General features: G+C 42.8%; 1 protein-coding gene, 1 long non-coding RNA gene and 1 pseudogene across 2 annotated transcripts; 1 reads left to right on the forward strand and 2 right to left on the reverse strand.

The window, feature by feature from the left end:
- Positions 1-4233: 4233 nt before the first annotated feature.
- LOC146193242 (uncharacterized) lies at positions 4234-9584 on the forward strand. The gene is made up of 2 exons (XR_014706418.1): positions 4234-4377; positions 9234-9584. It is a non-coding gene; the product is annotated as an uncharacterized LOC146193242 (long non-coding RNA).
- A 3576-nt stretch (positions 9585-13160) lies between these two features.
- Positions 13161-26423, reverse strand: part of LOC146193243 (uncharacterized) — a 76466-nt pseudogene continuing 63203 nt past the window's right edge.
- Positions 18795-21890, reverse strand: LOC146193244 (uncharacterized). The gene is made up of 3 exons (XM_084602624.1): positions 21496-21890; positions 20277-20371; positions 18795-19665 (listed from the first exon to the last, which is right to left on the reverse strand). The coding sequence occupies exons 1-3, from the start codon at positions 21634-21636 to the stop codon at positions 18873-18875; spliced, it is 1029 nt and encodes a 342-aa protein (XP_084458750.1). The 5' UTR covers positions 21637-21890; the 3' UTR covers positions 18795-18872.

Here is a 26423-nt window from a genome sequence, read left to right on the forward strand (position 1 = left end):
AGCATGTTCATGTGACATTAAATTAGTGATTAGAAGGTAGCTTTTTCATTGCCGAGAAGGAAAACGTTGCCTCAAGTTGAAGGAACAAATGACCATTTTCTCAGCGATGTTTTTGTTCTAGTGCTTTTGTATTATCCATAAGGAACTACGCGCAGCATCGTCTGTTTACCTGGAGAAAGGACTGAATACGATGTGTGTACTTTCTAGACGCAATCACTGGAAAATGAAAAGCCGGAAGACTCGCGAGGTTACCATTTTAGTTTTGGGCATTCACACGGTGGTAAAAAAAAAATGACAGTTTTTCGTGCAGACTGCGAGCATGAAGGCCCCGGTTATTTTATATGGCGCACAACATATATATCGCCAATAAACAAAAAAAAATAGTTTTTTCCGCCTATTAGTTTAGAGTTTGACCATTCCAACCGCGCTAGGCGGTGGAAAAGGAATAAAAAAAAAACTGTAAAGGAATGAAAATAATGTGCGCTGTCGAGTCATTCGAAAAAACGAATGCAGCCTACAAACACTGTTTTAATGAGGCATGCAGTTTTCCATGCCCTTTTCAATTCTTTCATTCTACTAAAATGATTTGGAATACGTTGCTTGCTCATTGAACGTTATCGTCTTTTTGTGCAATCCGCGTTAAGGTGAAGGTGATTGCGAAAAACGTCTGTGTATTGCCTGATGCCACAGCGCTTCAGGACCTCGACGCGCACAAAATTGATTCTGAATCATTCATGGCTGTGTCTGTCACCGTCGATTTGCGAAGTCGAGACAAAACATGAGCGAAGAAATATTGTTACAGCTGGAGAATGATGAGGACGAAGTGGCGCGCTCGTTTGTGGAAGGTTAAGAAAAAGAAGTGCGTCGAATGGGCGGCCCTCGTAGCCTGGCTCCTTGGCTGTTCCTCAATGTATATATCTTTAATCCTCTTTTGTAAATATATTTCTCCATGTTACAAAATTATATGCCAAAATTTAAAAACCTTGAACAATTCACAAATTCCGTAGAATGTTCAGAACAGCGCGGTGCGCTATAATTGGACAAAGGCTTTATCGATGTGGCCATAATTACTTGCGCAACAAAATTATGCAAGGTGTTTTAATGGTTTTGAAAGCTGAGGTAGTGTAGAATAGGTGGAAAAAGTTCAAACAATGTGAAAACTGTTTTTGTTTTCCTAAAAATTTTCAATGTTCGCTGTTTTCTGTAAATTAGCGCGATCGTATCTCTGTATCCAAATGTCATAAAAATATGAGCTTTAGCTGTTTGCGGATAATTATGCTGAGAACATATTGTGGAATTATTGCTGCTCTACCATGAACCTTTTCTGAAATAAAGGCCTGCAAATTAGGAAAATTTTCGTTTCCTGGGCCGATGTTTAGAATTTTTATAAAAACATCTGCTCATACCCGAAAAGCGAACATTAACTGAATACAAATAAAAACATGTATGTATTTAGTCGGATAATTTTCAGCTAGCTAACTTGAGCATAATTTGTATAATCTATAACCAAAGTTGGCCAGAATAGAAGAGAAGCTCGGAACTCCACCTCTTTGGCATTATTAATCAGTCATCACGCAACAGTATATAATATTTTGAAGTAAATATAAAAGGTCGAACGACCATCCTTTGTTCGATCACAGGTGGCGAAAAGGAGGGGACGCGCGCATTTGTCGATGCACCAGCTGTATGGATTTACGCAAGAATGTGGATGGAGAATGGGGAGGCTTTCTATTTTTTTAGAAAATGTTTGTCCGTGGTTGGCTTGAAGAAACAATGCGTTTGCGAACACACAAAACAAAACTATTTATTAGAACTCGACTCGAGCGGTGCGCGCTGGCGGCCGCTCATCGGCACGGTCCGAAGTCACGGCTGGCCGGTGCAAGCAGAAGAGGGCTGGGTAAAGGAGGAATGGAATGTTGAGAGGGTCGTTGGTCCTTCGTTCCCACGCGCAGCCCTTGCGAACACAACACCGCGGCGGGAATCACGCGCTGGTTGAGCGGGTCGTTGTTCCCCCTCGCCTACGCGTCTACGTGCAAGACACAACAGACAGCATCCCCAGCTGCGCTGCTGTGCGGCCTCCTCCAGAAGCGTTCATTTCAGAGCTTGTTGGAGACGCTACAAGACTTGTGACAGCTTCTTCAACCTTTCTTTAATTTCTTCCCTCATTAATTTTTTTTTTCATTGTGCTGTGCATAATTTTCTCTTGCGCCTATACATGTCCATGTGCTCCGGTTGGTGCTTGCTACATATCAGTGAATAGCTGAGCTGTGAAATGTCGCCGGAGTACGGATTACAGCAACGGCGGGATACCATCGGCATTATCAGACTCAGTGAACGCCGTCATCTTAGACCGTGAGTATATATCTTTGCAGCATGCCATTGCTTCATAATTGGTTCTATATAATCTCCTACCAGTCCCAAATGTTCTCTTTCCTTATTCTCCTCGAAACAACTGCTGCGAAGCATGACTTCAAGAACTAAGCGAATTTTCGTCCGGGTTACGTGCAAGCAATAAGTGCGTGGACTTATTTGCTGGCTGCGATATGAATAGCATTTGCGCCGAAAATAGAGGAGCCGTGCGTAACAGGTGTGTATGCCACCAACACGTGACAGAACACTGCAGGCAGCCATTTGCGCAGTTTTTTGACTGTGCAGCGCGCCGCAATCAATTAGTAACCAGATACTATGCGCCCGGCTTTGTACATATATTTTGGACAGCCTCTCTTCTGCGCGCAGGAAGCCATGTTGACACAGTTTTTGGATTTTGTTAAGAGTTAAGGGCAGTTTTTTGTTTTCAGATGTACAGACGAAGTTTTGAAAACTGTTCGTGCCGTCTGTGCAAGCGGATTTTACAGTGGGGCAGACATGTGCGTGATGCCGCTTGATGACTAGGCTATAATTAAGTCATAATGAACCTCCACTTTTATAATGGTTAATATCATATTGAGGAATTGAAAGCCGTGAACAGCGCAAGTGAGCCCCTTTTCAAAATTTTCTTAATCGACGCCCCCCTTCTGAGCACGTGCCTTCAGGTGAGGGCGTTATCAGAAAGCGGCGACAATAGGAGAGCGATTTCGCAGACGCGCTTCGAGGGCGGGGGAAAATAACAATACAAGCAAAAAGGCACATCAGCCGTGTGTGCACTGCGTCCCTGTCACTGCAAAGTAAACAACGTGCACGCGGGACACAATGTACAAAACATTGACGGCCGGTATGAGGCAACCATATCGTCCGAAATATTGCTCGCGAAGCGCTCGATGACGGCGCGCACTTTCAGGCGAAATGGGACAGGACTTCAGGTCCGCCTGTTCGGCAGTTACAGCTCTTTGTACCTCACGTGCCGTACCGTATGCATGAAGTGCACGCCATAGCCATCGTGCAAGAATGTTGAAACCGAAGCAGCGATCCACGTATTCTAATTCTATAGGAAATCATTTGGGAGTAGAAAAGAGCAACTTAATATGATGTGCATGGTTCTTTAATGAACGATATGTATAAATGGACGGTTGAATAGTTACAGTAATGGAGTGTTCCGCTAGAATTGTTTACGGCCGTGACCGCAATAAACATTACTCATATTGCTCTTAGCTTTAAGCTCTGGCATTGATAAGCCTATCTAAAGAACCGACTGGCAGTGACAGGTTGTTTACAGCTGTTGATCAAAAGGTAGGCCATCATGCTATTATTGCAGGCATATTTGCTTCTTTTTGTACCCCTGTTTACTAAAACTTAATTTTGTTCCCCATTCCTAGGGACGCTGCACCTCTTACAACACTCACTGTTCTGTCACTTTTATTCAAGTATACAAAAAGGAGGAAATGCGCATGCACTCATAGGATAGCCTGTCTTTCCGTTAACAGCTGCAAATAACACGCCACTGCTCCTCGGTACTTTGGATGAAGTTTTCAATGGGGTTACCTGAGATGCCTAGCAATTGCTGTAATATTTATACCAATCACTGCAGTGAAACAGAAAGGTAACACTGCATCACTTTAACTGCTGCATGCACCTATAAACGTGCCTTAATTTATTGCCTATTCTTATAGACGCAGGACCTCTTACTATAGGCTTTGTTCAGTAAGCAACCGTCTTTCATTGCTTCAATTTCTATCTCTCCACCACTTTCTTGTTGCTCTGGGTGTGATCATTTGATTTCATTGTTCAAATCATATTGTTTTATCATGTCTGAATGATTTAGCCTGCACATACATGCTTTCATTTTTTTAGATGCGCATCGGGAGCGTTTTCTACGTAGAAATGGATCGATTGAGTTGTATCACTGGTGCGAAAACCGACAACCCCCCGAAGATATGTGTCCTGTGGTTGGAAGGGCAATAAAGAAGAAGAAAATCAGCGGAAAAGCCTGCCTAAAAAAAGGTAGCACTGCATCACTGTAACTGCTGCATGCACCTTTAAATATGCCTTATTTTTATTGCCTATTCTTATAGACGGTGGACCTCTTGCTATTGGCTTTTTGCAGAAAGCAACCGCCTTTCATTGTTTCAATTCCTATCTCTCCACCACTTTTTTGTTACTTCGAGTGTGATCCTTTGATTTTATTGTTCATATCATATTATTAAATCGCCGGTAAATGATTTCGCCTACACATACATGCTTTCATTTTTTTTTAGGTGCGCATAGAGAGTGTTTTCTACGTATAAATGGATCGATTAAGTTGTATCACTGGTGCGAAAACCAACAGTTCGGTACCCCCAGAAGATTTGTGTCCTGTGGGTGGCAGGGGTATAAAGAAGAGGATAATCAGTGGAAAAGCCTGCCTAAAAACTTACAAAGATGGCGCAAAAGCGAAATGCTGATCAGGGTTAGAGTCTGATTACTTCTGTTATCCCATTTCACTTGCTAGGTGATGTGACATATATGAAGCACCTTAGTATAATTTGTGGTATACTCACTAAAAATTGTGTAGACATAAACTTTTTTCTCGTTCAATTATTTTGAGTGACGCACGAATTGGAATAAAACGAAGTCATCCACACGTCTAATGCCCATAGACATTAGATGCGTGGATGAGCTCATTCATTGTGTTCCTATGTGAGCATGCAATAGTTTGTCGAATATATTAATATGTTAAAAGTTGATTTTTTTACTGTTAACCGGAGTAATACATATGCTCCATATCATAGCATTATTCGCCTGTAGTTTGTATCTGCTCTTTCCTAAATTGTATTCTACAAAGTATACGTTTGTCATCTCGTACGTCTATTTAACTAGCGAACAATTTGCAATCGAATCCCTTTTGTGATGTTTCAGCTACAAATAATGTATGACAGTTGTGACAATATAGGTAGCTTTAGGTATAACATATAGCGCGAAAATCTTTAATATATGCGATGATATCTTTATTCACCGCATTGGCTAAACCAGACTGTTGAAGAGACGAAATGAAAACAAATATGGATGTCTTCGGACAGGAACAGTAATCGTGGTGCCATGACCATTTTTTTAATTAAATTTTCATATGTCGTGGGCTAATGTCTCGACACAAAGGAATGACCCTTAGGTTTGCCAGATGCGGCGTAGTATTCTCGAAAAAAAAAAAAAAAACGCTTATCACTAAAGCTGGAAAACGCCGTTTTTGTCGTTTCAAAAAATTGCACGTTTGGAGGCCGGCTGGTTGCGTAAAATTTTGTCATCCACTGTTTTTTACTCACCGCATTTGGGTAACGTTTACTTGTATAAGAAGTATTAAAAGTGTGTTTCATTGATGCAGTTGATTTAGTAAAAAATCGCAAACTTTGCTTCAAGAACAACGCGCTACAAAAATGTTAATGTTCAACCTTACATACTGGCGTGACGCATTGCGTTGTTTGCACTAAAATATTCTGTGTTTATTACGCAGGTCATATTGTTAATTTAAGGCAGAATTTGGAGCTCTAAGCTGCTATGTGTGTTCTCTGTAACGCCACCAAAAGTATTATGCTGGAAAGCGATTTGCTTAAGATTGTAATTATAAAAATTACACATTGAAAAATCATCTTCAAAAATATAGTATTGTTAGTGGTGGTCAAAGCTGACAAATGGAATAATATATTAATAACCTAGATTGAATACTATTGCACCTAGCAATAAAAAAGAATGCAGGACAGAGAAAAAGTTCAGCCTTCACTTGCGTTCTGCCATGAAATTGACAGAAATAGTGAATTAATACCATTTTAAGCTATATTAAGTATTTGTCCCAGAAGCATAAAAACGGTGTTAAGCGCTGACAATGTTTTAAATTTTACTTAAGGTAAAATGTAACTAAATTAAGCAAATACTAAATTGAAGTTTTGATGCCTATTCCATAAGGGGGAGCCATATAAGCACATCTATAAAACAAAAACAAGCATTTTTATATTTCTAATATTACATTTTGCAGAATTCAATATATTTACTGACTCAAATTAACAAAGTACTTTGCATTGTTTCCACAGATTTTGATAAAAATTGATGTTGCGGCCGTTTCTTCAATTCTAATCAGTTTTTCTTATTTTACCATTTTCTTACTTTTGTCCAATTTCAAAATAATATGCAGATACACACACAAATCTAGAGCTTCAAATTTTTTCAGAAATAAAGAATGGAACCTAGATAATGTAGAAAAATAGTTTCTGTGCCAAGATATTATTGGATCTTGCAAGAATGCAGGCTGAGTTTGGCCATTATCAGCACAAGCACTCGGTTTAATATTTAATGTTATATTTTTAAACAGTATAACGCAACACTTTTTAGTCCGTGATATTTTTGAGGTACTGAAGATTTTTGAGAGGGATTTGAATGAAAATCGAAGATGATCTTTTTTTAATTGCAGCAAATTTGCCCTTTACTGCTGTTTTCGAATTCTGAGCAATTTTGATGCGTTGTGGAGAACACACCTAGTGGTCTGGAGCTCCAGATACTGCCTGGAATTAAGAACATGCGTCAGGAAGTGAAAACATATTTAGTGAAACCAACTTAATGCATCATATGCCAGTACATAAGGTTAAAAATGAATATATTTGCAGCGTATCGCTCCTGAAGAAAATTTTGCGATTTTTTAATAACACAACTGCAAAAACAAAATAGGTTTCTAATAGTGTTTGTAAATATATAACCTGCATATATTTAGTGAGTAAAAAAGAGCAGATGACAAAATCATGGCATCCAAACTTGCAACATTTTGAAATGGCAAAAACAGCGTTTTCTACCTCTAGAGATATACCATACAATTGTTTTTTTTTTCGAGGAAACTACGCGTATCTTGAAAAACTAAGGTTAATTCTTTTGTGTCTAGATACTTGCCCACCACATATAAGAATTTCATTGGAAACGAAAGATGGCCATGGGACCTCGATTATGTTTCTTATCTAAGGCACCCATAATACGCTGTGAGAAAGCCAATATCAAGGGCATTTTTTTAATATGCCATATTTCGAACGGTTGTGCCATCTCAGAAAATTAGAAAGCTAGGCACACCTTAGGTGTAGCCAGCCCTCACTTTCTGTTACAGCTGCATTTGCTAAGCTGAATTAATGCGTTGATTACTTTATTTTAGCCACGAATATAGCGCTATTACGTGTCAATTTTAAAGAAAGGCCGCAGTGACGCGATTGCTGTAAAATTTGTAAGTGAAATCTGTAAACCTTACAAATCTACCCATATATATGATCTCTTGCAGGTTTTACTCAAGCTACATTACACCTGCTGCGCCCCATAGCTTGAGCCAAGTGTTATAAATAAACCATTAGAAACAGACGATGGAAACCGGTGGTGCATTGCTGGCAGCCACTTAGGACAGCGCAGAAAATTTTTATTTTTTTATGTGGGGAAGTGAGGTTATTCGCTTCAAGTACTAAATATTCACTTTAGACAATAAATAGGACTTACAGAGTCGGTGAGCACGTTCGGAAACCCCTGTTTCAATATTTGCGGTTAGAAACCTCATGTGTACCTTTTTTTCCAGCTGTAGATAAATTCCGGGTCATGTAGATACCGAAACCGTTACCAGCCCATTCGCGCACCTCAACTGTGCTGCTCACAACATGATTTTGAGCGGACAAAACAACCTGCCGCTAAGATTGCTAGCCCCATGCATGAGTAAGGGTGATATGCTGGCGATGGTTGCTTCGCGTCGGCCCTTTGGCGCACATGAAGGCTCGAGTTACAATGAGCGCGCTGAACTTTGCAATGCGGATAATGGCTACAAAGCGGTAAGGATATAAATGAGTTTAACAGTATTTTTCAGCTGTAAAATACAAATACAGTCTTGTTGGACGATGTGCTGGCGCGGACGAAGAAACCATAGGCAACTTGTAGGTCTAACGCTACACAGGGCTGTCGAGCCAAGCCAAGTCCTCAATTGTATTGTCCGGGAATCAGATTTCTGTATTTTCGTGGTTTCCTATTGTATCTGGCGTTCAAAATGCAGACGTGAGGGTTCTTTATCACAAATAATCAAACGTGGATTGTGCCGGTACTCTTCAAAGTAGCAACACCATTTATTGTGTAAGTCATTAATCAGTAATTTAGGTAAATAATGTCAATAAGGATTCCAAACAAAACCTTTTCTGTGGCGCTCAAGGTAGCTTCCAGCAATATATATCTGGTTTCCTTTGCCTGGCTCCGAAATGTTTTTTTTTTTATCCCTTGGATCAAATTTGCTTGGACAAGCAGTATATGTGTAAAAATGATGCACCTGTGAGCTACCCGTTTAAGTGAGCTCCCGTTTAAGTGAACTACCCACAAAACCAGTCAAAAGCGTATATCAGCTAACCAGCGGCCAGTGCAGCAGTCGTGGGCTTAGATTGCTTGTGTATATTATATCTAGCCATTTAAAAAAAATGAAAATGGTCGCCGAACATTCTCTTGGTAACGATTATTAGTATAAACTGTTTGCACATCGCAGAAAGCGTAGGAGCGGCAAAAAACTAGCGCGCCAGTCATATGCGGAGACAGCCGATAATCAAGCACTAATTCCTAGCGTGGGATGAAACACTGGCTGTCTCAGCCGTATTGCTGTGGAGGCGATCAAAATGCAACAGGGCACATGCTATGCAATGTATGTGCGTCTTTCATCCTAATAAACCCAAGGCAGCTGAAACTAGTCTGGAACTCATCAGTATAGTGTTTCTCATTGACCATAAATTTCGGTACATGAATCCTGGAATTTTCTACATTTTCCTAAAATAATGCGCGCGATTTTATATGCCTCGTAATAGTGTTGTAAATTTTGTTTCCTCATTGTTTTTGTGCAGGTGCCATTTGCGAAAAAGTTGGGGTGGACGATTTGGAGGCACACGCATTTATTCGCAGGTGGCTGCCTGGTTCCTGTGACAGGGGGGGGGGGGAAGAAAAAGGCGTTATGCTAAAACCTCCCCTGGCGAACCAGGCATGCCACCTGTGAATGCAATTGCAGGGTCAGCCCCCTCACTACGCCTATGAGTGTGCCCTCCAGCTCCCTGGCCCCTTCCACTTCCCGAGAGCCCGCCCTGCCCTGACCAACCCTGCCACTGCCCCGCTAACTGCTGCTGTGTGTGCCCTCAGCGCTGGCTAGTAACAACTGCCGTCTATAGTAACAATTGCAATAAATATTATCTTTTTGTGAACCATGCCCTTGTTTTGTGAATATCTACTGGTTGCTCATGAGCAACAATTTGAATTTATATGGCCACTCCTATTTGAAAGGCCATTATTGTCCCAGCAAGTTCGATGGGCTGTCACGAATATGGCTAGAATGAAAAAGGCTGCATTTTATGGCCTGCACAGGCAGTGCCACATAATGTGTAATCTTGACATCATCAATGGCACATGAATGGAGTAGCCGGTGTACCCATAAACCATTGGATTAATATTGGTATCGACAATATGCGGCATGAATGGAGTAGCCAGTGCACCTGCAATGGCTAACCATTGGTATGATATTGGCATTGACAATGGGCCATCAATGGAATAGCTGGTATTAAACAAATATTGGTAATACAATGATGGTATAATGCTGGACAGTATTGGCAAGAATCATGGTGCATGAATGGAAAGTCTAATATTGTGCCTACATTGGTGGCTCCAGCTTGGTTGAACACTGGACCAATCTTGGAACGAAAGATGGGCCAAGAATGGAGAATGTAGTAAAATGCCCAAATGCCAATATCAGTCCAATATTGATGCCATTCTTTTCCAGTGATGAACCATTGTTGGACCAATGCTGGTGTGCTGCTTGGGTTGCTGTAATTTTCCACATTCCGTAGGGCCACAGTGAAAGTTTTTCGGAGACCAGATTAAGTGCTTTGACGAATTCACACAAATCATACGCGACTTTGCAAAAGTGAGACCGAACAGCAGTGGATTACAGGCGCTCTAGACGGGGTCATTTACAATAAGCTGGACAACTGAAAATTCTTCGATGCGAAACTTAAACATATTGCTCTTTGTTACCTGTAGTCGCGAATGAATCAATTAATTACTGCAATATCTCTGACCTCGTAAGGATGTCGCCGAAGTAAATTCGGTGACATCCTTATAACCCGACGTTTTTTTTTTCTAGTGTTCGCTAAATCTTTAGTATAGAGAACAAGAACCCGCTTAAATTTCATTCCACGGCTTATAATTGTATAAAAACTGAAACGAAACTGTGAATTTCTAGATTACTTTCTTTAATCTGATGAGTAGTCTTCTGCCGATGCCACTGCTGATCTTTGCACAGATGTTCCACTGTGTGATAAAAAAGCGCTTAGGAATGTATATCTTTCCTATGCCTGCTATGAGGCCATTAAGAAAGGTGAGCACTTTGTGACTTGTGTGGAATGCTACCGAAATATGACACAGGGATGTGGGCAGCATGTGGAAATAGGGGTCTTCGAACAAAAGGTGCTGAAGCAAGAAAACGCCTGGAATTCTTGACACCTGTACCAAGGCCTCGCAGTAATTATGGCGGCATACTTTTTTTCTAGCCCCTTAAAACAGCTGTCTGAAAAAACGGTGGCAAGCATCGCAAAAATGCTTAGAATATTTGAACCTTGGAACGTATTGTCGGCAACTTACAATAATAGAGTTACGAATGAAGGCCTTCAAGGACAAACACGATGTCCGATTTGGCTTGTCAGCTTTTGTCAGTCCTCTGAGGCTCTGTCTGCTCCGGACACCAACCAACATCGTCATTCTCCATAGCGCATAGCGACTCATCGTCTTTGCGGCCGTTACAATATGTCAACTTATGTCTTACACATACGATAAATTGCTAGAGCCATCCAGTGAGCATAACAGCGACATTTAAACTCTGAGTGAAAGAGATGCCATCGCGACAAATTGACATGCCCAGAACTCGCAATTGCGCCGTGAGCTGAATAAGCCATCACTAAAGTAGGTGACGAAGTATCAAACTTCGTGGAGTGTATTTTGAAGCTGCAGGAAATCGGTTGTAACCAGTTAATTAGCTTTTGATGAAGCTTTGAGTCTGAGAAGTAACATCGATTGCTTAAACTGCCGTTCTTTTCAAAGGCACACGACGTGTGTAGTCCTAACATATTTCGCGAAACAATTCGGAAGCGCTTGCTGCATTCAAAGCGTAAATGACGTAACAAGTACAATCTCTTTTTCGTTTTTAATGACACGAACACTGATATCAAAAAATTACTGCAACCCGCTAAAGGGAAGGATTGCCATTTATTTGTCTTTTATCCAACAATGCGGATGATTGTGTGTTATATATGATTATTAGCTGTCCGAATGACTGCGATGCATTACAGGATGATTTGAACAAGATTGCTGACTGGGGCAAAAAAAGGGCGATGTGTATTAACATGCCAAATTCTGTAAATTTGTGCGTCAAAATAAAAAAACACGAATTTTTTACGAAATCGATAGAATTCATATTTCTTCGGTATCCAAATACAAATGCTTGGGCGGATACATAACTTCTAATATGAGTTGGTGACGTCAAGTTGGCGACATCATGTGAACTACGTGACTGAAAAAGCTGTCGCTTCTTGCTTGCCTCAGGTGTAACACCAAAGAATTTCCTCCAGACGTCAAAGAATTACTTTTCAAGGCTAACGTCCGTTCAGTTTTGGACTATGCATGTTTGGTGTGAGACCCTTGGCTTAAGGTAGATATGGGCAGACTGAAGAGGGTACAAAGTCTTGATTTGCGATACGTCAGAGACTTCAGTGTTTTAGGTGCAAAGGCTATTTGGGATGGCACTCTCTATAAAAACACCGATATAGGTTGAGCCTAAACTTCTTTCATTGTATTTATCACAGCAAGACTGGCATTAACCGTGATTTGCCTATTCATGCTCCAAACTATGTTTCATTACGGCTTGACCATCCATCAAAGGTCAAGAAAACTAACAGTAAATGTGATACATATAAGTTTTCATTTTTTCCAAGATCGATTGGAGACTAGAATAGGCTGCTCGAGGAAGTAGTTTCAATTATGGCGTGCGAATAATTTGCTGCTACTTTTTAAAAATGCTATTCATGAGTGTACGGCCTGTCGCATTTTCATCGTGTTTTTTTTGTGCATTTTTGGGACATAAATGATGTTTAGTTTCCCCTCCCCTCTGTAATGCCGCTTGTGGCGCTGTGGATATTACAAAGGGATACAATAAATAATAATAAAATAATAAAAAGTTAGTAACTAAATAAAAATAACTTGGAAATGAACGCACTCATGAAGAGCTCACGTCGGACTCCGGACTCAAAGACGAAGCTCGAGTCGGCAGCACCATCCAACGCGGCCATGCCGTGCGGTCTCCTGACATCTCATAACATGTCGACCAGTGAGTGCAAAACTAACCAATCTGAGGCATGCACCTGATTTTTCCCCCTCAATGCCGACGTCGGCAGCACCGGATTTTCAGAAGAACGGGGCTCCATGTTGACGGTATTGCGTCAAATCGTTAAACATTTGCCTATCGCATTGATATTTTGTTGTGTTCACTTTACTTTAGCCACTTATCTGTCAGATAAAACGTATTACCTTCTAATTCTCAATTCAGCTCTACTGCATATGAAAAAGAAACTTTATTATGCTATCAAACCTTCATTACCTGTTCGCTTCCTTTATTAGTTTGTCTTAATGAGCATTTAAGTTGCCTCCCGCTCTCCTAGCAATACGTGCATTTTGGAACACGTACCTATACACTACGTACTACGTACATTATGTAGTACGCGGTGTTGAAAAGAAAACCAAAAATAAATTATTTGTTACAAACATCTTTACTTCATTAAAAGGCATCTCTTGATCTTGGTTACGCATAAACGCAGTTTATCTGCGGTTAGCACCCCACGCTAGCAGGAACTGTCGTCATGCACACAGTTTCGCTTTCGTAACTTGATCCTTCTAATTTCCTACATGTTCCATTTATTGGCACGTCGGGATCATCGAAGTTCTGCGAAAACAAAGAAAAGACATGCGTTTCTGAAAATGTATGGAAACCATTCAGTGTCATTTAAGCAGTTTAATAATATAACCTCTTCAGACCCGCTGTCATGATAGCACTTTCGATAACGCTTGAATGAAAATTGGATTTTTTTTTACGAAGTATAGAAAATGCAGTAGCCCGGAACTATAAGCAGATAATTATGCCTTATAAGGCCCTAGCCCTAAGCAGAAAGCACAAGTGCAGACATACGTTTACAACAGCAACACTGTGGGGCAATCTTTAAAAAAAAGACATTCATCAGTACAAATAGGGAAACCAATGCATCCATCGAAGCATAAAACACGACGCATCGCATGAAACAACACAACAGACAAAACCTGAAACAAAACGAATCGAGCGAATTCATATTGATGAATGTCTTAAAAAAATAGTGGAAACATTTTAACTTTTGACATGAGTGAACAATTTTGAAACTTTGAGATAAGGTTTGATGAATAGGATTTTATTAAGACCGAAACACAATACGAGGTTGTCTGTACACCATACCTGGTTCCAAGGCGAGACGCAATAGTTTATATACAAAGAAGCATATATCATGTTTAATAATTGTTGCACTGAAAGAACTGAGATTTTTTTTCATTTGCTTGTTAAAGAAATTCAGAAGTTGGCAGTGAAATATTGCTGTCCAAGTTAAGTATTTTAGATTTAAAGTACAATTCCGGAGTTTCTTTTTACATTCGAATATTCTAGTAAAAATTTTACTCTAGGTTCTTCCCTCCGTCCTGACAGATTATACAAAATTTGGGCGGGGTACGATATTCCGTTCGTGCGCAACGCGACTTTACACTATGGCGGTTTCATTGCTTAGGTTTAGTGTATTTCTGCGGCCAACACTGAGTTTTTGACGCCACAAACAGTATACCGGCGTTACTGTTCACTTCCCGGGTGAGTCTGAAATTGTCAGGCTAATATTGAACTACCTCAGACATGTTATGCACTGTGTCATGATTCCCATACTTTATTATACCACCCAACGCACGTATGAGTGCTTTTTCTAGTACTGAGTGTGACGTCACCATTTCGTCAACTGGGACGTCGTTTCTCTCGGTGAAAGCAGTTTCGGTTTCAATTTGCTGGTTTTCCTGTTTAAGAATACTTCTAATTGGCACTTCTAAAGACGATTTTTTTTTGTGTTGGAGTCGGGACATGCCGAGGAATGTAATTCAACCAAAAACACAAAATTATGGAGAAAAAAAAACACCCGAGTTGCTCTTTGAGGAACTAAGGCCATGTGTGGACTTGTGCTCCTAAACATCAGGTGGCATCAAACGTCTATTTTTTACAGTGAACAACGAGGTAAGATTTTATAGCTATATTTCGCAGCCTAATCTTTTTAAAGGGAAATGGGGTAAGGATTTATGCTTTTGCAGGTTAGTTTGAATGAATGGAAGTAGACGCGACCTCTTTGAAACAATGTGGCTCAGCATTTTTTTATATTTCTTCGAGGAATCCTCCAACTTTATTGACTGTATTTGCAGTGTCGATATATTGTCATGCTCTAGGCAGCAACTGATGTGAAAAGAGTGGAAGCTACTGTGTGGTTAGAAAAGAAGGCTGATTGGGCACGTCCCGAAGATCCGCTGTTACATGACGCTGGTGTGCTATTGTGCTGTCTTCTCCTTACTGCTGGTTCCTCTCTTGTCTGCTAGCCTGACCATTCGGTGCTTTGAGGCCATTAGACATCGGGGTATTTGTCAGTAGTTGTTTTAAAACAGAAATTAGGGTTAATGTTCAAATAGGTCTATAGTGTCTCAAGCTTCCCCAAATGGGGGTTCGGCATCCTGGTTTGCCAGTCTGCCGGCCCAAAGCTTGGACCTGGCAAATTTTGGAAGGAACGTAGTAAGCATAATGCCGGTGGCATATGTACCAATTGAGGATGGAGCCCTGAATTTGAAAAATCCAAAAATAATCCAGGAGCAGCTAAAGGATGTCACCCCCACTACCTAGAAATCTCTGAGATGCTGCCGTTTGGCAGGAGAGGTATTCTATGTAAGTCCTCGAATATACAATGTGTGTCGTACTTGCTTCGAAGCACAACATTTGCATCACTGCCAGTAGATCATTTTATACCTGAAAAGCTGGCATGTTCAAAAGTTATTATACGCGGCGTGAATTCGTCGGCTTCTCCGCAGGAAATGATCGAGGAATTTAACGAGGCTGACGTCGGCATCATATCACAATTTCGTTGCAACAGAGATGCTCGTGGCTTCAGGGTGTCGACGGAATCAATGGTACCGACGTTTGCCGGGGCTAACGGTCCAACAAAGATTAAGGTATGACCCATTATGTACCGTGTTGATCCCCTTCAGCCTCACCCTTTGCTATGCAAATACTGGCGATTTAGACATAGCAGCGAGGCGTGCAAATCCGCAACACGCTGCAGACTCTGCGGAGGCAATCATTCATCTGACATTTGCACGTCTGCTGTGGTAACTTGCACACTATGTAACGCAGATCACTCTGGTGATGCTGATACTTGCCCAAAACGTGCAGACGAGCAAACTGTTCTTTACATCATCCAGAGCAAAAAGTGTTCTAGGACAGATGCCAATGCACAGCTAGACCAGAAGAGGAATTCATATGCAGATTGTGCAAGTACACTAGGTTTGGATGTGGAAGCAGGCCTGACAAGATCGGTTCTCTGAGCTGTAGAGTAATCACTTGAGGATGTCTTGTAGCGTATGTTAATCACGTTTAAAGAATCTGTGTCACAGGTCATAGCTACGAAAATTGGCTATACCAAAATTGCAGCTTTGCAAGTTGGCAACCCTGTCATAACTGAATGTCATGTACGGTTGCTAGGGGATTCTACCAAGACGACACCTACTTCTTTTCCTTCCATGAAAGTGCAGAGTCAGGTTCCTGCGGATACCCACATGTCCTCCATTTGTCCTTTGGATGTAGAGATGACACGTTCATCCCAGAAGCGCCGCGGTTCTTCCTCTCCCTCAAAATCAGCCAATTCTAACACTGAAAGTCAAAAAGGTTCCCCTAATCTTAAGAATAACACTGATGTCTTAAAGGAGTCTGTTCCAGCCTCCCGGATTTTATATTTATGGCGGGGTTAAAAGTACTACAGTGGAATTGTCGTTCGGTTGCATCTTCGTTTCACGATTTACAGATTCTTATCTCAAAATTCAACCCCGACATAATTTTACTACAAGAAACTTGGCTTTTGCCAAACCGACCATTTTCTCTCATATATTTCAGAACTTTTAGATCAGATCGCACTAGCGGCCGGGGTCGCGGCATGCTAACGTTAATTTCATCCAAAACATTTCATCGGGCGAAGGTGTCGCACAAATTTCTACGACAAGACTGCGAACTGCTTGCAGTTGACATCGCAATTCCACAACGCACTCCTCTCACTATTGCAAATGTCTACTTTCCAGCAGGCGTCCGTATAACATATTGTTTAGGTTTGATCGGTTTGTGGGGTTTAACGTCCCAAAGCAACTCAGGCTATAAGAGACGCCGTAGTGGAGGACTCCGGAAATTTTGACCACCTGGGGTTCTTTACCCTGAGCTGACATCGCGCAGCACACGGACGCCTTGCTTTTCGCCACCATCAAAAAGTGGCTGCCGAGGCCGGAATTCGATCCCGCATCCTTGGCAACAGTAGTCGAGCGCCGTAACCACTGCGCCACACGGGCGGCGCAGATTGTTTAGGTGATGTATTGAGTTCAACCAACAGGGTGCGAGCGATTTTAATTCTCACCATGGTCTTTGGGGTTGCCGTTCAGATATATGTGGGCAACGGCTTTGGAACAAGGGTGTCTGTAAATGATGTACGTTGCTGTAATAGTCCAGGCATAATCTAAATGCGAGCAGCTTCTAGGTCAGTAATTGATTTAACTTTAGTAGCATATAGATTAAGAGTTTCATCATGGGCTACGGAGGATTGTGGTACATCTAGCGACCACTTCCCAGTTACGTTTAATATAGTGTCCGCTCCCTTTAGAATAATTACTAGTGAACAAAAATTTGTCAAGTATGAACTCTTTAAAAAACATGTGAATTCCTCTTTCCCCTTCATAGCATAACTTGAGCATTCTGAACGTGCTCAGCAAGAACTCTCTTCTCTGTTAGATGCGACTGAGCGTTCAGTGTTCACTGTGAAATCGTCGGTCTCTAACAAAATGTTGTTCCGATGGCAGAACGAAGAATTTGAAAAAGCATACCGTCGTAGAAAAGCTGCATGGAAGAGCCTTTCCCATAACAAGTGTCCTCAAAATTGGATAAATTATAAATTTTATGCGGCTTCATTAAAAAAAAGCTATTCGTATAGCTAAGGATGAGTATATTACTAATATGAATGTTTATCTCTCTAATCCAATTATTGAGAAGGCATTGTATAGATTCACGGAACGTAACCAAACTTCATCTCCACCATATGTAACCGAGTCAGAGGTGTTATCAACCCATGAAGCAAAATATAAACGTGAACAGTTTGCGAACGGCCTTGCTATTCGATTCCGTCACTTCGACGGTGGCTGCTCTGAAACCTGCAGCTCCTGGGTGCGACCGTATTACAGTCGCTATGCTGAAAGCTTCAGTTCAAGGCCACAACTCGGAAGTGTTGAATATTGAAAATGTTTTCCTGGAAAATGCTTGGTTACGTGAATACTGGAAAGTTGCTAACATTATACTAATCCTCAAAGATCCGAAAAAAAAGGATTTGATTTAATCATATTCTGCCGATTTCTCTAACTTCAAAATTAGTGAAACTTATTGAACGCATAGTTCACCTGCGCCTCACAAACCATATTACAACTCTGAATCCATTTAGGGATGCACAGATTGTGTTTCGTCAAGGGTGCTCGATTTGGATGGCTCATATAAATTTGGAGAGTAGAATTAGGTTTGCAATGAAAAAGAAGTCTCAGCATTGGTCACTTTGGATATCGCCAAAGCATAAGACAGTGTAGAACATTCTATGCTGTTGAATAAAATAAACGAAGTTAGGCCACCTTTTTCAATTTTTGCTTGGCTAAAAGAATTCTAGAGGAATAGGAGATTGTTCTGCACTACAGGTTCTTTATCTTCTAAAACATATTACGAAGCAGAAGCGTTCCTCAGGGATCGGGGCTATCTCTATTGCTTTTTAATATATTAATGAGGACTATTCCTGTCAATCCAAAAATAGAAGTGTAGATGTGTGCGGATGATAATGCCTTTCCCACTTTTGCACAAGATGTTCATTCTTTATACCGGTTATTGCAAGCCTGCTCGAATGCCCTTGAAGTTCGGGTGGGTAAAGTAAAATTAATTCTTAACGTGGAAGAAATCCTCAGTACTCATTTTCCCAACAGCACACCTCCTTTATATCTCCCTTTCGTATTGCGGTTCACAGTGTATCGGTCGAGACGGCCAGTGAACCAACAGAAGCCTTTATTGCAGAAGGTACAGTGCTTTTATAGCTGAAGGGGGTGTGGCAAACAAGGTGCGTATCTTAATCTTGATGAACATGATAAACGGTCGTGCCAGGCATGGCACGTGCGTCATTCGCGATACATCTTCCCTCCTGTGCAGAATAGATGCGAAGCACTTGGTTGAAATTTCGGTCGTACCGCAGGCGTTGGGGTGGTCTGGTATCTCTGGTGGATCGGCGCAGTGGAGGAGCCTGCGGAGCTGTCGAGCCCACAGACGGTCCAGTCGTTGTCACTTGTGGCGGTGCCTGTGGAGAGGTCCCGGAGCTCACAGACGACTGTCCTGTTGCAACGGGTGTTGTGGGTTGCAGCGCTGCACTTGGTGGTTCGCTCTCCGAGTAGCCACATTCGGTGGCTTCTTGCTGGAACAGCTCGCCAGTTCGAAGTAAATGCTGTCTGTTGCGTCGTAGCACGCGGTGGTCCTCTGTAACTACTTGATAAGACCTCGGTGCAACTGTTCCGGCTACTTGAGCGCGGCGATTCCATGTCCTTTCCCTCACCCTCACGACATCGCCGGTTTTGAGCGGTGGTAGCATTCTGCCTCGAGTGTCTTCCCGAGCTCGTTTGAACACCGGTCTGCTTGGCTGCAGCCGGAAGTCTCGGAGCCGCGTGCGAAGTCTCCTTCCCTGCAGCAGTTCACCAGGGGAGCGGCCATCTTCGAGCGGAGTGGATCTGTAGCCGAGCAACCCGAGCCAGAAGTCCTCCTTTGTCTCATCCGTTTTCTTTAGGATCCTTTTCACTATCTGGACCCCCTTCTCGGCGAGTCCATTCGAGCGCGGGAACTCTGGGCTCGAGGTGACGTGGTCGAAGTCATACCTAGATGCAAAAAGAGCAAATTCGTAAGACGAAAACTGGGGCCCATTGTACGTGTGGACTTCAATTGGAATCCCGTATCTTGAAAAGATGGCGCTCAACTTCTCAATGACTGCACTGGATGTTGTATGAGTCAGCTTTTCTACTTCCGGGAAGTTGGAATAGGCATCAAAAACGGAGAGGTATGACCTTCCTCCATGTTGAAAAATGTCAACGCCTACACGGTACCATGCATGGTCCGGTGTAGGTCTGATCATAAATGGCTCGCTTTGCTGTTTGTAAGCGTATTTTCGGCAAACTGCACAGCTCTGTAACAGCTGTTTTAGATCGGAGTTCAGCCCCGGCCAAAACACTAGGCCTCTGGCTCTTGCTTGGCACTTGTTCAAGCCCATGTGCCCTTCATGAATGCGTTGCAGAACTTCCTTTCTCATTGACTTCGGAACTACAACCTTCGTGCCTTTAAGTACAATTCCTTTAATCAATGACAGCTCGGATGCGAATGGCTTCATTATGCCCAAAATTTCACCTTGACCATTAATATAGCGTATCACCGACTGCAAGTCCGGATCTTTTGCCGTTGCGTCGGCCAGACGGCCCAGCGTTTTTGCGCTTACCAGGTCTGACACGACTCCAACTGCGTGGACTTCAACGTCTTCGGTGTCATTTGGGTAGTCCTTTGTCTCTGCCCTTGGAGCCCTTGATAGCATATCTGCGAGGAAGAATTTCTTGCCTGGTATATACCGAAGGTCAAAGTCATAAGGAAGTAGCCTCAAAAAAAAAAAACGTTGAAGCCTGGGTGACATATTACTGATTCCTTTTGTTGCAACACCAATCAGCGGGCGGTGGTCAGTTTCGATTACAATCTTGCGTCCGTACACGAAGTGATGAAATTTTTCACAGCCGAACGTTATCCCCATCGCTTCCTTTTCAATCTGCGAATACCTCTGCTCTGGGCTGGTCATTACACGCGACGCATAAGCGACCGGACGCCAGTTTTCCCCGTGACGCTGTAAGAGTGCAGCCCCCAAACCATTCTTTGATACATCTGCCACAATTTTAGTTTCCTTGGCTGGGTCAAAAATAGCTAGGAGAGGTGCACTGCTAAGCATGTCGCAGATCGTCCTCCACTCACTAGCGCGATTGTCGGTCCACTCGAACACAGAGTCCTTTTTGATGAGGCTGCGGAGAAGCGTAGTACGTTCCGCTAGATTGGGCAAGTACTTGATGAAATAATTGGCTACTCCTAGCATTCTGTGCACCGCTCCTTTGTCCGTTGGGCACAGAGTCTCCCTCAGTGACTCAGTTAATGCTGGGTTAGGCTTTATTCCATCCTGGCTAATGACATCACCCAGGAATTCAATTTCCGTCACGCCAATCTTGCACTTTTCGGCATTGAAAGTTAAGCCGGCTTTTTCTGCCACCTGCAGCACGTTTCGTAGGCGTGGATCGTGTTCTTCCTTAGATGCGCCCCATATCAGAATGTCATCTATGTATATTCTTACACCTTGGCAGCTGTCAAATATTTCTGTCAGAATTTTCTGGAATACTTCCGGGGCTGATGAGATTCCGAACGGGAGCCTTAAAAATCGGTAGCGGCCGAATGGAGTACCGAACGTGCATATAGTTGCTGTGGCGTCATCTAAAGGTACCTGATGAAACCCAGACTTTGCATCGAGGAGCGAGAAGTACTTAGCTCCGGCTAGCTCAGCTTCTATGTCCTCGCGTCTCGGCATCTGGTAGTGCTCTCGCTGTATACACTCGTTGATGCTTCTAGGGTCCATGCAAACACGTAGTTTCCTGTTTTTTTTTTTTCACGATAAACAAGGGGCTCACCCAATCTGTTGGTTTCTGGATCCTCTCAATGATGCCACTTCGCTCCATGCGCTCCAGCTCCTCCCTCAAAGGCTCCCTCAGCGCCAAGGGCACCCGTCGAGCTGGCTGAACAACAGGCGTCGCATCCTTTCGTAGGACCATTTTGTACTGGCGGCTCACGCAGCCGGTTCCCTGAAAAAGCTGGCGAAATTCATTCAGAACGTCCTCACTGCTGCTGGCGGTGGTGCTTCCTGCTTTTACAGCGTCCACAGCACGCGACACGAGATCGAGGGACTCGCTTGCTAATAGTCCCAGTATGGCTTGGTCGCCCTTTTTCACGACGTAAAAGTTAATGTCTTTAGACCGGCTGTTCACGATCACTGGTATTCTTGCCACACCGAAGTGCCGAATGACACCACCACTCTATGATCGGAGCACCGAAGACCTCGGTTTCAAATCGCCTGCCGTTTTGCACCGTCGGTAGATAGAGTACGGTAGCAGGTTGGCTTGGGACCCCGTGTCCACTTTGAAATGAACTATCTGGTCCGCCACTTTTACCTGCACTACCCAGTCTGCCTTGGCGTCAATGCTCGAGACTGTTACATCGAGAATATCGAAGCTTTCTTCTTCCTCGCCAACTTCTCTGATTTGCGGGCCCTTTTTGCAGCACGCTGCGAAATGGTTAGCACTCCCACACACGAAACAAGTTTTGCCGAACGCTGGACAACTGCCGGGTATCGCGTGAAAACGGTTGCACCTGGCGCATTTTCGAGATTGCTTCTTGGCTAGCGGTCCCTGCTTATCGGACTGTTCCCAGGCTGATGCGTTTTGTACTGCTTGCCTCGCTCTGTGAACCTGCTCGGACTGCTTCTTGACGAGCGCTACATGCTTATCAGGCTGTGGCCCCCAGGCCTTGTTTTGTAGCGAAGCTGCTTCCTCCGCTTTGCAAATCTGCTCAGCCTTGACAAGCGTCAAGTCTTTTTCCTTGAGCAATTTTTCACGCAGTTTCGAGTTGTTAGTACCAAACACTATTTGGTCACGGATGAAAGAATCGGCAAGCCCCAAAAAATTGCAGCTTCTCGCTTGCTTCCTTAGGTCTCGCAAAAAATGCTCAAATGGCTCCCCTTCGCCTTGCACTCTTGTCCGGAATATGTACCGCTCATAAACTTCGTTCTGTTGCTCCTGGCAATAATCCTTGAACTTCTTAACACCGGTAGCGTAGTCTTGCTTATTCTCGCTCTCGAGGAAAGAAAAGTTGTTCAATACCTCCAGTGCGTCGTCTCCGGCAGTGCTGAGCAGCAGTGCTGTTTTGGCAGCTTCGGATCGGGGCTCTTTTCAAGATTCTGTCGCTTGCAAAAAAAGCTCGAATTTCTGCAGGAACAATTCCCAGTTCTTGGCGATATTCCCCGATAGTCGCAATGGTTCAGGAAGCTTCAGCAGTTGTTCCATCGTGGTTTGTCCTCAGGTGGCAGGTTCCCAACGTGATCCCACTTCTGACACCATGTATCGGTCGAGACGGCCAGTGAACCAACAGAAGCCTTTATTGCAGAAGGTACAGTGCTTTTATAGCTGAAGGGGGTGTGGCAAACAAGGTGCGTATCTTAATCTTGATGAACATGATAAACGGTCGTGCCAGGCATGGCACGTGCGTCATTCGCGATACACACAGATCTCACAGGTTGAATCCTTTAAGTATTTGGGCGTATTATACCACTTTCAATTAGGCTAACGGCCTCATATCAAATGCAATTGCCTGAAAGATGAGCGAGCGCTTGGTCGCCTGATTACATTTAGCCATAAGAAATTCGGTATGCGCAGGGATACTGTTTTGTTTCTCTATAAAACGTATGTGAGACCAATTCTGGAGTTCGGCTGTGTTCTTTCCTCGGGCAGTCCTAAATACAATCTACGACCGCTGATGCTACTGGAGAGGCGCGCTTTACGACTATGTTTGGGGTGGCCAAAATCTGTTTCAAATGCAGTCCTCTATTTAGGGGCCCGTGTACGTGACTTGAACTCTCGGTTTGAGCTCCTCACTGTGCGAACCTTTTTACGGGCACTTGAACATCTGTCTGGAGTGGCTTCTCTCATTTTTATTACACACCAAGCTCAGTTTTTATATTATCATTGGCCGCAATATAGCAAGCACAGTTTGTATTTACTCAGTCCTTGCTGTCCAAAATTCTAGTTTCGCTTATTTCAGTAAGACGGGTTGGCATTGTTCAAGCTACTTCCGCACTGTTCTTTGATCAGTCGTTGCCATCAAATGCAAAGAACTTGACTACCACTGTAATAAATGGCAACCTTCAAGATTATCTATTACGGTATCCCAGGCAGCACACCAACATCGCACCAATCCCGGCCCAACGTCGACAAAAATTGGTACCAACATTGGCGTAACACTGGCTTTTTGAGAAATTACTACATTTTTATATATTGGTCCGGCTTATATGCCAACATTGCACCTGTCTTGGCACTGCCAACATAGGTTATCAGCTGGCCGTGCCCCTAGTGTCACGTATTGGCATGCCACTAGTAATCACTGGCACATCTGACATTGGCAATAAACCGGCCGTGCCGCTAGTATCATGGTATTTATTGGCATGCAACAAGTATTCATCGGCACACGTGGCCTGCCACTGTTAAGCCACCTTTAGCCATGCAGTTATTTCACCCTTGCCCTTACTGCTGCCATTTGCTTAACTGTCACTCTGACAATTGTGGTTTTCTTATGCAGTCATTTCCCAATACCACCTTGCATGTCATCTCCCTAAGGAGCCATAAAAACCATGCAATTAAATGAGGCAAGCAAAATATTTTCCGAAAACATTTTATTGAGAGCTCATATACATGTAAATGCCACAAGGACATCAGAGGGCCAAATGCAGTGCAGGAGGCATTCGATACAGGGTTAATATGGGAGAGGCTAGTAGGTGTAATTGGAAACAGGGTATAAGCAGCACATGATCAGGTAGTGCAGGTAGAGGTGATTGGGTGCAGTGTGCATTGGTCATGATGGAAGGGGCTGGACATGTTGAGCAGGGTTGATGCACCATAGCCTTCTAGTGCGAGAGGTGTTGCAGGAATAGGAGGCTGAGCATGGGTGCATTTCAGGGCAGTGTCCACCATGGATGGAAAATGGCAGTGGACTGTGTTGAGCATGATAGTTGGCAGTGAAGGGTCAATGGATCAAGTGATGAGGTTGAGGGGGCGGGGGAAGCACATGGCCCAGGAAGTAAGCTGGGCACCCCGCAGGAAACAACCATTCAGGAACAGTTTGTTGAGGAGATTGGTCCGTGGGTCTTACAAATGACATCTGCACAGAAGACAAGCATATATCACAATAAGATCTAAACTCACCTTCTCAACACTTATCCAAACACATATTTGAAGTCTGGGTGCTCTATACGATTGAGTACAAAATACAGTACCCTGCTATAGTAAAACCCCTGATATAGTAAAGTGAAACTGAAGTCCCAGTTCATTTTCCATAGGCAACTGTACATTTCCCCCCTTTATAATAAAGATGTTTTTGGTAAAAATCGGTTAAAGTGCTTCTGGCCATGGCGACGACTCCCGCGCACTACCTAGAGTCGCAAAGCCAAGACTTTTTGTATTTGAAAACAGAACAATAACCCCGAGTGTTCGTTTAGGTGGCTTTACTACTAGCCATAGCACTAGTCAGATGAGGGAAAGCGCGCAGCGCGAAGAAGAAGAAAGTAAAGCTGTCTACAAACATAGCAAGGAGGCAGCGTGTTCCATTCAGAAAGTAAAGGAGTAAACGTGCAGCAAGAAATAGGGAAGGGAAAGAAATCGGTCAACATACACTGCAATGTGCAGTACAAATCATGAGGCAGTGGTGGCAGAAAGTGGAGGTGCAGTGAGTAAGGTCTTACAGCACTTGAGTGCCATGCGAATTTATCACTTATTGCCTTTTAAAAGACAGAAAGAGCAAAAAGGGACACCATGTTCATGCAAGGCTTTAGTTTTTACGTGAAATCGAACTTGGTTGCATTCGTAATCACGTCTTCATGCTTCAAAGGTAATTCCACAAGATGTAGAGAAATTTTATAATGAAAAAATTACACAAAGAGATGATAAAAGCGAGATGGAAGGTATTTAGGTTTTTTTTTTTCATTAAGCAACAAGACGTGTTCAGTAAGTGCCTATTTAACTACTAGACAGCACTTTCAGGACCATGTCATCACACACCACTGATACAGTAAATGCCATGATATAGTAAATATTTTTGCTGGCCTCAGTTGCTTTACTATAAAGGGGTTCTACTGTATATATTGAAGGCCTATTGCCACACATTCTTCTTTTAGAGCACTTTGCGACAGGTTTCTGGACATGCAAAGGCATGCAGCATCTTATGACGTAGGGATGATAAACCTATATGCAAAATAATATCCATTCCAGATACAAAAGAAAGATATTTGGAAGTAAAAACCTGCTTCCGGCAAACCGATAACTTCAGGTAGATGCTTAGTGCTCATATAGAATTACAGTTCCTGAAAATCTGATGGTTCAGGCTCCAGAACTTTTAATTTTTAAAAAATTCTTAAACATTCCTGCAATAGACAAGATGGATTACTAAGCATGCAAGACTGGATGATATTAAAGAACACATTAAAGAATATTTTTCTGCAGTACACCAGTTACAGGCACGCATACATTACTGCGGCCAGAATAGAGAAATAATTGCCCTGACAGAGTCAATCAAGCTATCTTCAATCAGCTAACTGAGGGAGATGTGTAGATCGCAGATATTCTCAAGGCTGTGTACGCATATAATATTCTCAAGATAACCGTACCATTTCAAGTTCCAGCTTTTTAGTTTTCACAGCTTTATTGCTTGCTGCATTCTACTATAAACAATTGCCTTAATTGTAATGTACCAAGGAATAGTTTTCATACAGTGCTCATTATAAATTAAAGATACCAGA

This window comes from Amblyomma maculatum, chromosome 4 (assembly GCF_055883805.1).
Source record: "Amblyomma maculatum isolate TAMU_Amacu chromosome 4, ASM5588380v1, whole genome shotgun sequence".
In the NCBI taxonomy this organism is placed as follows: Eukaryota; Metazoa; Arthropoda; class Arachnida; order Ixodida; family Ixodidae; genus Amblyomma; species Amblyomma maculatum.